Genomic DNA, 14,531 nt, shown 5'->3' on the forward strand with positions numbered 1-14,531 from the left:
CACGAATACCACCATAATTCACAGAGGGAAATTTGAAAAAGCTGAGGTGAGTCTCAAGTGGCACGACGCTCGAAACAATAGACTTGGATTGTTCGTCTATCCGTTGTATCGATATGTCAGTCCAAGGATCGCTTAGGATCGTATTTGATGCAATATGTGGACATATTGCTGAACGCCAGAGGCGATAGCCATGGACTTTGACCTCATGAATGCTTTTTTGAGTGGTTTCGATCTCGTCATGAACGAAAGATATGGGGAAGTAGTAGCCAAGGGAGCCAAAGGCAGATTGTAGCGTCGTAGCGACTTTGGAGCAAAGTGGTGGCCATGTTTGCTCACCGAACGACCAGAGAGGGGAGGTGGAGAAGGAAGTGTATTCCTTGCAACAAAGGGCAGAAGACAGAAAGCAAATTGACCAGAGATTAAGATGGATGGCCAATACATCACAAGACGAGATGCCTCCCTGGTGTGCCTGGTAGTAGCGTGTAAGGGTTGGGTCCAACAGCTGAGCCGGTTGATTTACCCGCCCTATTCCACGTTAGCGTACCGCGTCCCCGGAAAATTGGGCAACAATTTCGATGCGCCGTGCGTCGCGCCAGGGGGTTTTCCAAGGGCCCGTGATTCGTGAATTAAAAGTGGCGGCTGAGGGTGTCATTGACTGGGGGCGAATCAGGTCCCCCTCGACGGGCTAACTAACAACGCCTCAGCTTCCTCCCCTAGAGTAAGTCGCTAGAAGACTGGGTTGGCCGGGAATTAGAGTATGACAGGCTCTAAGCATGATTTTAATTTAGCTAAGACGCGAGTTAGCGGCTGGGAAAAAGAAAAAAGCAGAGGCACAAAGATGGATTAACGTTACGCTGAGGATACCCTTGGATGCAACGCTTGTAAGGAGAAACCATGCTCGGCCGTGGCAAGCGGCGGTTATGCACCGAGGGCGCCATTTCATGCAGCGTTGAATCATGACAGCGGAAGATTAATATAAACCAAGAGGAGAGCGAAAGTGATACATCAGCCGGGGGGCGCTTAGCCTAGTCGCGGATATGGGACGTGAACAAATGCTGTACTTGTATCCGTAGGTGGAGGGTGGGAGGCGGCTGCATCTCCGTGTAGGCATTTCCAGCGTCTTCTTCTCCCCGCGTATCATCTCTTCTCTCCCGCTCTCTCTCCAGCGTCTGTTCTCTTGCAACTTTGCAGATCTCCTGTCACTTTGCATAAATAACCACGATTCGAAAACGATCGGAACCAGGCGATGCGGCCAAGATTGATCGTGCAACCCCGGGCCCTTTGCTAGTGGCAGCTATATTATGTGGGAATTGCGGGTGGGAAATGGGGAAGGGCTTGTGCGTGCTTGGCTGATCTGAGCGAAAAGCCGGCCTGACGACATGTCACGTGCCAGTGGCGTTGCTTGGGTTCCCAAAAGCGGCAACGGGCAGACAGGCGCCTGGGGAGAGGCGAAAAGAAAGCAAAGATGGAACCAAAATAAGGAAAATGATGACGCCTCAAGTATGCAACGCGATGAGCCAAGGCTGTTGCCGTTTGTGGGCTGGAGTTTGTACAAGTAGACTGTAGAGTCGAGTCGATCATACAAGTAAGCGCGCGAGTCGAGTCGACTGAGACGGATTAGGTACAAACAGACGCAGCACATGCAAGGACCCTGGCCGATGCGGGTAGCCGGTAAGGAGGGATGATGCAAGTCGCGGCCATCGGCTCCGGTCCTTGGGTAGCATTTTTGACGCAGTTGTCCATGTCGCAGAGCCAGCAAGCCGGACTCTTCTAGTGCTCTTCCTTTTCTCTTCCACGGGCTTTCTGGCGGCGGACGGTGCAAAGAGGCTGCAGCTGCAGAGATGCACGGCTGGGCGGCTTACGGTGCGCCATGACAGCTTAATTGCGCCTGCAAGCTGCTCGTGACAACCTGGAGCACAGCACAACCGTTAGCACGGTACCTGCAAGTGTGCGACGCTGGTGCCTAGGAGCAAGGTACCTTGGTAAAGCCGCGCCATGCAAAGCCGCGCCATGTAACCCCCGGTCTTGGTGCAGCTGCAGGCATGCGGCGTTTGCGCCCAACGCTTCGGATCAGCAATCACCGTCGTCACCAACAGACAGACGGCAACGGCTGCCAGATTTCCACTAGCAAATAGATTCGCCCTCGGCATAGGCGCTTGGAACCGACAGGTGATGAGAGGATAGAAGCCGGTCGGATAGGACAAGGACGAGAAGAAGAAGACAATAGAAGCAGCCCAACCGGATACATGTAGGCCATAATTGCACGTCCACGGCTGCAAAGCGTCCCCCCGGCGGCAGCTTTAGGCGGTGGCACAGGCAGGCAGCCTCCCGAAGAGCAAAACCGACAGCGAGAGATGCCATCTTTGGAGGCCCCCAGTTTTGCTAGGCGCTCTCGGGACGTAGCTCGAGATTAAAAAGCAGCCGCTCCAGGGCCTGTTTTTTTGCAGCTCCACCGCCGCCATCGACGACGCCGCCCGTGGTCACGCGCTTTTCCCGCTCGCAACTACTGTATCCCAATTTCTCGTGCCGACAAGCACAAGCCCAGACGCCCACGCATATCGCTATCGAGCCGCAGCCTCAGCGTTGCCGCCAGCCATCCAACATCAGACGCTTCGTCGTCCGGCGTCGCGCGCGCATCCTCGACCCTCGCCAGGCCTCGCTGCGTCCATCGCCCGGTGGTCGCGCCTCTGCCTGTCTCTCCCGACATATTCCGTCACCCCCCCCAGAACAGGCCCAGAAAGGCCCTGAACGGCCCTGAAAGGCCCTGAACTGAAGCCCTTCTCCTCCGCCGCCGGCCCCCGGTCGTACCACAGAGCCCAGACCTGCCGAGCAACAACAAAGAGAGGCCATCGACACGCAAGGGCCCCTTCGAGCGCTGCGTCTGTGTGTCGCGCCTTGACTGTGCTGTGCATGGCGCACTGAGGAAGGGGAAAAAAGTTGGTTCGCATCGAAACGCCACATCGCAGCCGCCCGCAATCCGCAAATCAAACTAAGGCCGGCCGCCCCCCCAAAAAAAACCACAACAAGGCCGCCTTCTCACGACCTGCATCTCTCGCCCGTCCCGAATCCCGAGTCGCCCAGCCTGCTGCCTGCTGCCCGCTGCTCGCTGCTCGCTGCCCGTCCGAATAGCTTCGCGCGCGCCCATCTCCGCGGGGCGCATCACCGCACGGCACCGTGGCGGCGCTCACCATCCTCGACCATCCCGAGACGCCGGAGCTGTCCCTGCAGCAGCATCTCGACCTCGCGCCCGACCTGGTGGGCTACGGCGACCAACTCGTCACGGGGGACGATCCCCAGTCCTTGATGATGGCACAGCCGGTGCCTCATCAGGACAAGAAGCGCGTCAAGGTCTATGAGCTGCGCAACAACGACTGGTTTGACCGCGGCACGGGCTTCTGTACCGCCAAGTTTGCGACCGTGAGTTGTTCCATTGTTTGCCGTAGCTGTCGCTGTCCCTTCTCCATCCTCCTGTCCTTGGCTCTTTTTTTTTTTGCGTCTCTTCACCATTCATCATTGATCCGTTGCGCTCCGTATATGCCTTGTTTGGTGTCTTTGGGCTTCCTCTCTCCCCTCCTCTCCCCTCTCGCCAGTCCAAAATTCGCCACTCTTCTCCTTCTCTTTGTCGATTCCCCGATTCCTCGATTCCTCTGTAAAGCCATTGCGACTGGCCCCTTTCAAACAGACTTTACTTGCCCGTCTCTGCTGCCCCCATCGTTTGTCGCTTCTCAAAGGCTAATGTGCGCGCGCGCGTGTCTGTTTGCGTATATTACAGAACGAAGATGGCCACAAAGATCCCAAAGTCATTGTAGAATCCGAAGACCAGCCCGAACGACTCCTGCTCGAGACAACGATCCAAAAGCAAGATGGATTCCAGAAGCAACAAGGCAAGCGCGCCCCCCGCTATTTGGCGCATCTCTCGCGGTGACGACATGTCAACTAACGTAGGCGCAACAGAAACGCTCATCGTATGGCAGGAGCCAGGCAGTGGCGTGGATATGGCACTGAGCTTCCAGGAGGCCGAGGGATGCGCCATGATCTGGTTTGTCCCCCCCAATTCTCGTTTCCCAACTTCCAACTTCCAACTTCCAATCCCCCCATTCATCACCATTCAAACGCTGCCTCCCCTCCCAACTTCCAATCCCCTCATCCATCAGCATTCAGCCGCCACCTCCCCCCAATCAAGATGCTGCCAAGCGGTGTCTGGGCTGGCGTAAAGGAGTTTGCCTACTCGTGGCCAAGGCCCAGACTTCTGATTGCTGAAGAGCAACGAGCCCGAGCCCGAGCCCGAGCCGCAGCCGCCGAGAACAAGGCAAGAATCGACGTCACTAACCGTGAAACCGGACCCAGGCGCTTCATTAACACCGTCCAGCAGACACTGCAGCACCAGCAGACCGATACGGGTATGTGCTCACTCCCATCTTGACTTGCGTGAAGCTGGCAGCTAACGACGGGCCTGCGCAGACGATAATCTTGACGATGAGCTCGCCATTGAACCGATCCCCCCCGTCAACCTCCCTGCCGCTGAACTGGGCAATCTGGCCGAAATCGAGGCCAGCCTTCGATCCACGAGCTCGACCACCGCTGGCCGTGAAGCCGTCGCCAAATTCATCGTGGCCGAAGACTACATCGACAAGCTTATCCCCCCTGGTCGAGATTGCCGAGGATTTGGAAAGCCTTCCTGACCTGCATCGTCTGTGCAACATCATGAAGACCATTCTCTTGCTCAACGACACCTCCATTATTGAGCATTCCGTCTCCGATGAATGTCTGCTGGGCGTTGTCGGCGCTCTGGAATACGACCCTGATTTCCCCAGCCACAAGGCCAACCACCGCCACTGGCTCAGCAACGAGGGACGCTTCAAAGAGGTCGTGCCCATTGATGATGAAAACGTTCGCCGCAAGATCCACCAGACGTATCGTCTCCAATACCTCAAAGACGTTGTGTTGGCCAGGATTCTTGACGATCCCACCTTCTCCGTGCTCAGCTCCCTCATCTTCTTCAACCAAGTCGAAATTGTCCAGCATCTGCAGTCAAGTCCCGGATTCCTCATGAACCTCTTTGGCATCTTCTCTGCCCATTATCCCGAGACAAGGAAGCGAAAGGAGGCTGTCTTGTTCATTCAGCAATGCTGTTCCATTGCCAAGACCGTGCAGGCCCCTGCTAGGCAGTCTCTGTACATCAACTTCCTCAACCATGGCCTGCTCCGGGTCATCTATTATGGCTTGAGACATGTTGACGTGGCTGTGCGCGTGGGAGCTACAGACATCCTGATTTCTATCATTGATCACGATCCAATGCTGATTCGCCAAACCATTTTCCGACAAATGCAGGAGGGCTCCTCGTCGCTATTGGATTGTTTGATCGATCTTCTCTTGGTCGAGGTGGATTTGGGCATCAAATCTCAAATCTCAGATGCCCTCAGAGTCATCTTGGACCATGGAAACACCGCCGCATACAGCGAGCCTGCTAACAACAACAACAACAACAACAATGGCAACAACGGCGGTGGTAACGGCAACGCCAATGGCGCCAATGGCAACGGCCAAAAGCAGCAAACTAGCGAGTATGCTTTTAGGGCTCGGTTGCAGATGTCTGTCGACCCGCAACATGAGCACTTCCTGAATCGCTTTTACGATACTTCTGCCGTCAGGCTGTTCAAGCCCATCATCGAGCTGGATAGCCGTCCTAATCTGGACTTTACCGTTCAGGAAGCTGCCATGTTTTCTGGCCTGGTAGAGGTGCTCGGCTTCTTCATTCGACAGCATCATCGATTCAGCCGGTACTTCTTCATCGTCCATAACTTGGCGGCCCGAATCATCCTGCTTCTCAAATGCCGTGACAAGTACCTGCAACTGGTTTCGATTCGATGCGTCCGCTTGATCATCGGCCTTCAGGAGGAGCTGTACGTCAAGAATCTCATAACAAATGATGTCTTGGGTCCAATCCTTGAAGTCTTGGTTGAGACGGTGCCGCGTGACAACCTTGTAAGTGCCGCATGCACTGAGCTCTTCGATTCCATTAAGAAGGAATACCTGAGGGACATGGTGAAGCAACTTGTGGCTGAGCATCGAGATAACTTGCTTCTCGTCGAGCATATTCCGCCTTGTCGAGATTTGATCATGCGATATGATCATACACAAGGATTCACCACTAACATGGACATCTTCGCCGACACGGACGACGACATGATGAAGAGGCCAACTCATATTAGAATGCTCGAGTATATGCCGATTGACTTGCGCGAGGAGGAGTATTGGGATTCATCAGATCCCGAAGATGACAACGAAGACCAGAACTCGGGAGATAGGTCATCCGACAGCGGCGGCGCCTCCTCAAAGCCTTTGGTGGATTACGACTCTGATGAAGACGACGAGGATGCGGAGGAGAGTGCAGAACACGATGCCCATCACCACGAAGGAGACAACGACGAAGATGCTGATGCCGACTTTGCGCCACGGTCAGCAAGCTCCTCGCCCAACGTGCCGCCACCCGAGCGCCTGTCTGAAAAACGCCGGCGAGAGGCAGACGAAGACGATGATGACGAGCTAGGGAAGCTGATGCACAGCAAACGACGCAACAGCAGCTCTACAGAATCCAACTCATCAATCACGCAGAATCTCCACCGCAGACGCAAGAACTTTGCGAATGGGGCCGGAAATGGTGTCACGCCCAGAAAGATTGCAATCAGCCTGTCACCAGCCCTAAAGTCAGGCGGTCCCTCTCGGTCGGACGACGACTTGTGAAGCGCTCCAACCAAAGGAAGGATGAGAGAAGAATGAGAGAAGATTCTTTCTTGCCATTGTGCTTTTGTTGAAAACGGTGTATAGCCCTTTCATTCCCCTTTTTTTTCTTACTCTTCTGTTTCCCCCCCCCCCCCCCCCCTTATTCCCCATTTTTATCTCATTCTCACTTGTTCTATTTGTTGCATCAATAATTTTTCATCCTCGGTTTCATCATCCTTTTTTTTTTTTTTTTTTTTGGGCCATGGCAATGTAAAGAGCACAGATTGTTTTATCTGTATCAAAGGGTTAGCACCTCATCAAATGAGGGGGGGGGTTGGCGGCGGACAGGCGAACAGGCGGCGTTATGTGATTTCTTCTTCACTTTCCCTCCCTTGATCATCACCAATGGGTACTCATCGCGCAGTGGTATACATGACCGCAGCGGTGTCTTCCAGTTGGATGGAATTGAGTGGAGTGGCGGCAACGGTGATTCAGATGACGACGACAGCGGATATACAAACACACACCCACGAAAGAAAGAGAAAATAAATAAAAAAGTCTCAGGGACAAATGGACTTGGCCCAGAGGCTAGCGGAACATTATTTGCTTTGGTTGCCCCTGGACTCTCCTCGACATGAGGGAAACGGGGGGTTTGCAATCGATTATTTTTTTGATGCTTGACATGTATCATATATCAGACGTACCTATCAGATGTAATTGGCTTCTCCTCTTAGCCACGGTGGGAAAAAGAGCATGAATGCGAAAGTAAAGGATCACGCCGATGAGGAGGATGGTAGACAAGGGTACATAGACAATGCAATGTCTTCAAATGAATCATACTTTGCTGTGAAGCGGACAAATCGAAAAGATGTTGTGTATTGTAATCGCTGATGAACGGGCTCGTGGCCCGAGTGTATTCTGGTATCGAAGATGGTAATAGGTCCTTCAAAAAGATCGTTTTGTCTATACCTGCTGTAGAACCTCATGGGTTCCCTTTTCCCTATGCCTTTTTTTTCTCTCTTCTCCCTACTTTGCTGTATTGTTCTCTGTATGTTTGTTCTTGTTTTTCGAATATATTCGTCGTCATTCACAGTCGTTTGAATTGTCTGGACCATATTTCGTAGCCCGAAATCATCATGGCCGTAATGTTCCTTGGTGTCTTTTCGACTGCGGCCACCAGGTCCGCCATTCTGATTTCCATCTTCTCAGTGCCTGTCTCGTCTTCATCGCACCTGTCAAGCACCGCAAGGCCGGCTTCGTTGCATATGGCCTTGATCTCTGCTCCCGAGTAGCCGTCTGTGATACGCGCCAGCTCAGGAATTTCCACGTCCGATGCGAGGGCGAGGCCCCGCAGATGCACGCCAAAGACGGCTTCTCTGGCGGAGAGATCAGGAGGTCCAACATAGAGGATCTGGTCAAAACGACCAGGTCGAAGCAGAGCTGGATCCATAGCTTCAGGGCGGTTTGTAGCAGCCAGCACCAGGACACCAGTCAGAGACTCGAAGCCATCCATTTCAGTCAGGAGAGTCGTAAGCATATTCACAGAGCCGGAGCTCCTGGCAGCGGCGGCTCCGTTGCCTCCCGTTCGACTGCCACCAATGGAGTCTATTTCATCAAAGAAGATGATGGAGGGGGCAGCAGCTCGAGCACGTTCGAACAGCGTGCGGACGGCACGCTCGGATTCACCAACGTACATGTTGAGAAGCTCAGCACCCTTGACGGCAAAGAAGTTGAAAGAAGATTCAGTAGCCATGGCTTGAGCAGAGAGCGTCTTGGAGCAGCCGGGAGGTCCATAGAGGAGGAGGCCTTTGGGGGGTTGGCGGAGGACATGGCGAGAAGATGGGTTGGTATCCTAAAGTCATGTTGGTCAGTATGATATTAAGTGAAAAAGAAACAAAGTAAAAAGCGTACCTTTGTATTTTTGATCATGCGAGACAAGACTTTCTTGAGGGACTCTTGGCCGCCAACGTCCTGCCAGTGGATGGTAGGTGGCTTCAGGTTGATGTCGTGCATAGCAGTGGGACGAGTGATGCGAAGAGCCTGTTCCATGTCTTGTGAAGTGAGAAAGTGTTGCTGTGGCTGTTTTTCTTGAGAGGCTTGCTCCTGTGTAGCGTTGATATCAACGCTGGAAACACCCTCAACGACAGCGTCGACAGCAGCTTCGTCGTCTAATCTGTTTCCAAGGATTTTCTTGGCGTTCAAAACCAGATTGGCAAGATCGTCTCCGTTGTATGCGTGCGTCTTTGATGCCAGGCTAATGAGGCACGACTCCTTCTCTTCAGCTCTTAATGGTGGGTTGAAGAAGCGCAATATCTCGAGGCGCTCTGTTGCTCGAGGGATAGGCAGGGCAATGTTTTCACGGAAACGTGAGCGTTTCTGAAGCTTGGCTGGTACATCAGCTAAATAGTCCTGGCAGGTGACCATGACTACTACACGAGGCAGAGCATTGGAAGCAGAGGCCGCTGCAGAGAGGCTATCGAGCTCTTCGCCGAGAGCTTCAATGACAGAGTCGCGGTTGGAGCGATCTTTGGCGAGGATATCTTCAAGACCGTCAATGAATAGGAGACTTGGCTGCTGAGACTGGGCCTGCTTAAACGTCTCCCTGATGGATGACAACTTGTCCGAGGGCCGGATCCAGTGAACGCGGCCCCAGTTGGTAGCAGCAATGCGCTGAAGAATAAAAGTTTTGCCGGTGCCATGGCCTCCGTGGATGACGAAGCCGCAAGACTCGCGCTCGTTTGGAACCCAGAAAGGCCGGCCAAAGCCCCTGAGAAACTGGTTGATGGTGTTGATTTGAGTTGATAGGCCAGGGACTCCAGTGACAGCCAGTGGACCGGATACTTCAGCAGTGGCTTGTGTATCTTTGGCGACATCTTTGTCGTCTCCAGACTGTAGAATCCGTACTGTTGACGAGGCGATTTTGAAGCGAGCCAGATTGTGAGACTGCCCATTGACGGAGATGACTTTGAAAGCTCGACGTAGCTTGTTGATATTGACGCCTTCCAGAGTCATGCCGGGGAACACTTGTTCCGCACGATCGAGAGACACGCTGATGGAGAATTCCCAACATGGAGAGTGTTTTGCATCTGCAGCCGTGTCCTTTTGCTGGTCCGCCTCGCTGGTGGCATCTTGAACGACAACTTCCTCTGCGTCTGGCGTCACAGCTGTCTCTGCGAGTGAAATTCTCACTACATCCCCCAATTTGAACCCTGTGGCCTCCTGGAATGCCCTCGTCATCATCACAACATTGGCACTGACGTTCTTTTCGGGGAGAGCCCATAGTGAGGCTTCCCGTCTTTTTTTGCTGCTGGTTTCTGCCTCAGAAGCGTTGCTGGAGCTGTCATCTGTTTGCAGGCTCTCGATAACGCATGGTCGACCGCTGTCAAGGCCGCCGGTGAGCGAGATGAGCGAATCTTTGCTGACGTAGATGCGAGCAGCTCCTAGAAGACTGGCTCTTTCAAGGCTGACGTTTGAAAGAGGACGCACTTTGGCGTCGATGCTTTTTTTTAGCATTCTTCGTTTGGGAGAGACAAAAACGAGATAATGATGAGAGAAGGAAAAAGAGAGAAAAGAAGAAGAGGGAGTGGGAGAAGACGAGGAAATGGCCAGCTGCGAGGATTTACATGAGATTCAGAAGGTGCAAGTGTGGGCTGCTTGAAATGTAGGAAGGCCCGTCTAAGAATTTTCCTCTTTAGTAGCGGCGGTGCCAATCGTGTACTAGCTCACAGATTTGGGCGTAGAGTGTACTTGGAGAGGAGAAATACTTGCTTCATCTACTGGAGTTTGCATTTACGCTCAGAGGCCATGGCAAAAATCAAAACGAGTTTGAGAATCGTTCAATTACACTCTATGAAAATCTCAAAAAGCAGGCTATATTTCTGCCATTATGCAATCTCTCTGTTGAAGCTCTTCTAAGCCAATTGTTGGAGCACTCAACATGAAGTATCCACTTCCTACCAGCACTACTAGTAGTAGCAACAGAAGGCTGATAGAACTTAGAATCCCGCACCTGTACCTGTACCTGGCCCGACGTCATGTCCTAAAACAACCAAAGAAGAAGAAAGTTTCTACATTTCTCATCCTCCTTTCCTTCCTTTCCCCCTCCCCCTCTCTCTCCTTTTTCAGAAGAGCAAGGAGCTCGAGCTCAATGTGGCCTCTCGGCGGCCACCAGTCCATATGATCAGCCCTCGATGGACTCCCCGGGCGACAGCGACCGTCGCTAATCTATGCGGCTCTTCTCGCCAGATTCCCTGCCCCTGCAGAAGAAGCTTCGGCACAACCAGAAACGACGGCAACCAAGATGGCTCCGAGACGAATCGTCGGCGCACATATTCACGCCCTACGCTGAAAGGCGAACCTCCCCATCGAACGAGGAGGGTCGAAGCGCAAAGCAATGGTCCCAGAGTAGAAGCATATCGGCGACCTCGACGCCATCAAGCAGATTCTAGGAAAAATGATGGAAGAATAGAAGACGGAGATGCAAACAGCAGCAGCGGAGACTATTGGCCGCAGCTACAGAGAAGAGAAAGAGCAAAAAGACGAGCCGACGATGGCGGCGGCGGCGCGGCAAACGCTGCCCTCGCCATTCCAACGCCCGCCAGCGTCTTTGCCCCGCGGCTCAATGTCCAGAATCCGCAGGGCACAAAGGAGTCGTCGCTGGTGATGCTCGTCATTGACGGGCTGTCGTGCAACCTCAACGCAGCCGACTTTTACCGCATTGCGCCCAACGATTTGTCCGACTGGCAGAGCGTGATCAAGAAAGGTACTTGCAAGGGCTTCTTTTGATTTTTGATTCTTGATTTTTGATTTTGATTTTGATTTTGATTTTAGCTAACCACAAAATCTTTCCATTCATAGTCCAGATGCAACGCAATCTGGATTCCTTCGAACCGCTTGGCCGCTACCTGCTTACCTTTAGCACGGCCCAAGCCGCGGCCTCGTACCGCGATAGGCTCGTCCGGCTGCATAAACTCAACGGCTTCAAGCTGCGGTCTGCAAGTGGCCTCTGGGAGAGCAGCGTCCCTGCGGCTCTCAAAGTGTCTCTCACTTCCCCTCTAGCAGCAGCAGCAGCAACAACCACAACGATGGGAACAACAAAAGTAGCAGCAGTTACTGAAACTATCGGTGATGCGGTTGCTCCTTCTGACTCGCCACCCAGCACAGAGAGCGTAGTTGATTTGGCCAACTCCTTCACCCTCGCACCCGGTTCTCAGGACACGCTTTCGGTCCAGCGCAGAAAAGTGACGCTTGCACGACCATGGGCGAAGCGTCTGGCCAGCATGGTCGAGAACCTCGGATTCGGCGAACTGCCGCACGTATTGATGCTGGAGGTCTACCCGCCTACTCTGAGTGCCGGGGAGCTGAATCAGTTCATTCGGCGAGATGGCGAAAGCAGAGGCCTGAGGTGGCCGGTGTCTGCTCCCCAGCATCTCAGGATGAATAGCAGTCTGCAGCAAGCCCCAACAAGAACAAGGGGCTCGAGGACAAGGGATGTTGATCAAGGCGAGGCCAAGGATGAGGATGGTCAAGCAGCGCCGAACCAGCAGCAGCAGGGCCCATCGTTCAAGTTCAACGATCGCGAGACGGAAGAGAAGCTCAAAGGCCGGTTCGTGCTTGCATGCACCGACGAGGCAGAGGCACGGCGCTTTCAGCAGAGCTGGAACAACAGAGTGCTGACGACGCTGCGGCCGCAACCAGCTAGATATGTAGTGTATGCATCAATAATAAACTGGTAGCTTAGCTACCTGCCTTGGTATCTCCAACTGAGCTCCCATCACATCATCCTAATGGACTTTATTAATGGATTTTATTATTGCATTACACGCTTTATTCGTTCATACTTCTTCTTGAGCATAGCTCAACGTTTACAAAACCACATACAGTTGTTTTCTCTCGTTATAACTCTGTTCTGTCCTTCTTCCACTTCCTCGCCTTCTTCCTCCTTCTTCCAACTCCCCCCCTCTCTATTGTGACACTTGCCGCTCTCTGTCCGTCCGTCTCATTCGCTCTTTATATCTTTTACCGTGTTATGCCAGACTCCAAAGCGAAATACAACAGCACGGCTTGGCCGTTACATGAAATAAGAAAAAAAAAAAAAAAGAAAGGATCATGGCACAGTAGCAGTAATAGTTTTTTTTGTATATTAAAACCCAAATAAATGAAGAAAACAAGAATAACGAAGCAAAAGTAGAAGAGAAAAAAACACAAAGAGAAGAAGGCAAGCAAGGGTAAAGGGGAGGAAGCAAAAAAGAGAACCGCAAAAACTCCGAAACCATTATTGTTCTTTCTAAAGTTGGGGGGGTTAGGTCTGCAGGGAGGATTTTTCAAACTGCGCCGAGTGGCATTGGGAGTTTTAGAATAAATTAATAAAAGAAACAAAAAAACAAGGAAACTCTCATGACCCTCATGTCCGAAATGTCATTACTGGCTTGCAGTCGGCAAAGAAAAAATGAACTGCAGGCCTCATAACAGCTCGTATATCTTGATCGCGTTGCTCTGCCGTCTCCATTATATCATACGTCAAATACACTTCTCCAAATCAACGTTATGCCTGGTATGTCTGTGCTTGCTGCGCATGACTCGTCAACCCTCCTAATTTTAACTCTTTTTTTTTAATTATTATTTTTTCTTTTGGTCTGTGTTGTTCTTGTTTTCTTTTTAGCAGCACTTGCTGCCGCCGTTGTCGCTCTGCTCTCCGACCTTGACGCCTGATGAGACGCCAGCGTCGGTCTTTTGGTTGTCGATGAGGCGCTTCTTGATGTCGGCAGCCAGGCTGTAGAAGGCCTGGTCGATGTTGATGTTGCTCTTGGCCGAGACTTCGAGGAAGGGGATGCCGAGCTCGTCGGCCAGCGCCTGACCCTGCTCGGTGGACACGACTCGCTTGTCTTCCCAGTCGCACTTGTTGCCGATTAAGATCTTGTTGACGCCCTCGGTGGCGTGCTGCTCTACGTTTTGGAACCAAGTGCGGATGTCTAGCAGGGTGAAACACGGGTTAGCCAACAGTGCAGAGAGTTTTGAATTTTGGGGATATTAATGTGGGCTGGGGAACTCGTCCAAACAAACTCCCCCTAGCATCGCATCAAGCGAACCAGGGCGTCTTTGTGAAAGAGTTTTTGTAGGCTGTCAGGTATCCAGAAAATACAAACGGCGAGACAGGTTGACTGAGAGCAAGAAAACGAGCAAAGAGAGATGCAAGAGCGGTGAGAGTCATGTGGGGAGAAAGGGGCGGGATTCCTGGCTTTCAAACATACTGGCAAATGATCGCTCGTCAGTGACATCGTAGACGAGCAGGATGCCCATGGCACCGCGGTAGTAGGCAGTGGTGATGGTTCGGAATCGCTCCTGGCCGGCGGTATCCCAGATCTGCAGCTTGACCCGCTTGCCGTCCAGCTCAATGGTCCTGATCTTGAAGTCGATGCCAATGGTGGTGATGAAGGACGGTGTGAAGGAGTCTTCACTGAACCGCAGCAGACAGCATGACTTTCCAACACCAGAGTCGCCAATCAGCAGAAGCTTGATCTGTTCAAGACAGACCCGGTTAGCATTTTCTCATCTCACAGTCGGATTTGCAACGTCGCCCAACAAACGCCCTCTTCTCGCTCGATTATACTTGGAGGGCATATGCGAAAAGGGGGGTGGGGGAAAGAAAAGTTTGGGGCATGTTTCGTACCAGGAAATCGTAATTGCGATTGCTAGGAGCAGGCATTTTGAGCAAGTGGTATAGCCTCGATTAAGGGGGGTTTTGCTTTGTTGCGTTGAGCGGATCGAGTCGAGGCCGAAGTGGCGGGGAATGCGAAACGCGGCAAAGT

At 52.5% G+C, this 14,531-nt stretch overlaps 5 protein-coding genes across 5 annotated transcripts; 3 read left to right on the forward strand and 2 right to left on the reverse strand.

Moving 5' to 3' along the window:
- Positions 1-1,995: 1,995 nt before the first annotated feature.
- Positions 1,996-4,682, forward strand: TrAtP1_002060 (uncharacterized protein; the record flags this gene model as incomplete). Its single annotated transcript, XM_066111290.1, has 7 exons — positions 1,996-2,012; positions 2,576-2,693; positions 3,130-3,417; positions 3,773-3,884; positions 3,955-4,039; positions 4,348-4,400; positions 4,462-4,682. 7 exons carry the CDS (start codon positions 1,996-1,998, stop codon positions 4,680-4,682), a joined length of 894 nt encoding a protein of 297 aa, XP_065967364.1.
- Positions 4,683-4,704: 22 nt separating this feature from the next.
- Positions 4,705-6,744, forward strand: TrAtP1_002061 (uncharacterized protein; the record flags this gene model as incomplete). The annotated part of the gene is made up of 1 exon (XM_066111291.1): positions 4,705-6,744. The coding sequence occupies one exon, from the start codon at positions 4,705-4,707 to the stop codon at positions 6,742-6,744; it is 2,040 nt and encodes a 679-aa protein (XP_065967365.1).
- A 236-nt stretch (positions 6,745-6,980) lies between these two features.
- TrAtP1_002062 (uncharacterized protein) lies at positions 6,981-10,373 on the reverse strand. Its single transcript, XM_014085624.2, has 2 exons — positions 8,635-10,373; positions 6,981-8,575 (listed from the first exon to the last, which is right to left on the reverse strand). The coding sequence occupies exons 1-2, from the start codon at positions 10,234-10,236 to the stop codon at positions 7,811-7,813; spliced, it is 2,367 nt and encodes a 788-aa protein (XP_013941099.1). The 5' UTR covers positions 10,237-10,373; the 3' UTR covers positions 6,981-7,810.
- Positions 10,374-10,732: 359 nt separating this feature from the next.
- Positions 10,733-12,514, forward strand: TrAtP1_002063 (uncharacterized protein). The gene is made up of 2 exons (XM_014085623.2): positions 10,733-11,485; positions 11,581-12,514. Exons 1-2 carry the CDS (start codon positions 10,900-10,902, stop codon positions 12,456-12,458), a joined length of 1,464 nt encoding a protein of 487 aa, XP_013941098.2. The 5' UTR covers positions 10,733-10,899; the 3' UTR covers positions 12,459-12,514.
- An 866-nt stretch (positions 12,515-13,380) lies between these two features.
- Positions 13,381-14,428, reverse strand: TrAtP1_002064 (uncharacterized protein; the record flags this gene model as incomplete). Its single annotated transcript, XM_014085622.2, has 3 exons — positions 13,381-13,694; positions 13,974-14,241; positions 14,393-14,428. 3 exons carry the CDS (start codon positions 14,426-14,428, stop codon positions 13,381-13,383), a joined length of 618 nt encoding a protein of 205 aa, XP_013941097.1.
- Positions 14,429-14,531: the final 103 nt, after the last annotated feature.

The sequence above is a fragment of the Trichoderma atroviride genome, chromosome 1 (genome assembly GCF_020647795.1).
Source record: "Trichoderma atroviride chromosome 1, complete sequence".
Classification (NCBI taxonomy): domain Eukaryota; kingdom Fungi; phylum Ascomycota; class Sordariomycetes; order Hypocreales; family Hypocreaceae; genus Trichoderma; species Trichoderma atroviride.

Excerpts from the sequence above, each read along its gene's own strand:
- TrAtP1_002062 (XM_014085624.2), bottom strand. The coding sequence starts at position 10,236 with ATGCTAAAAAAAAGCATCGACGCCAAAGTGCGTCCTCTTTCAAACGTC. Across the intron at positions 8,576-8,634 it reads GCATGATCAAAAATACAAAG|GATACCAACCCATCTTCTCG; the intron begins GTACGCTTTTTA and ends ACATGACTTTAG.
- TrAtP1_002063 (XM_014085623.2), top strand. The coding sequence starts at position 10,900 with ATGATCAGCCCTCGATGGACTCCCCGGGCGACAGCGACCGTCGCTAAT. Across the intron at positions 11,486-11,580 it reads GCAGAGCGTGATCAAGAAAG|TCCAGATGCAACGCAATCTG; the intron begins GTACTTGCAAGG and ends TTCCATTCATAG.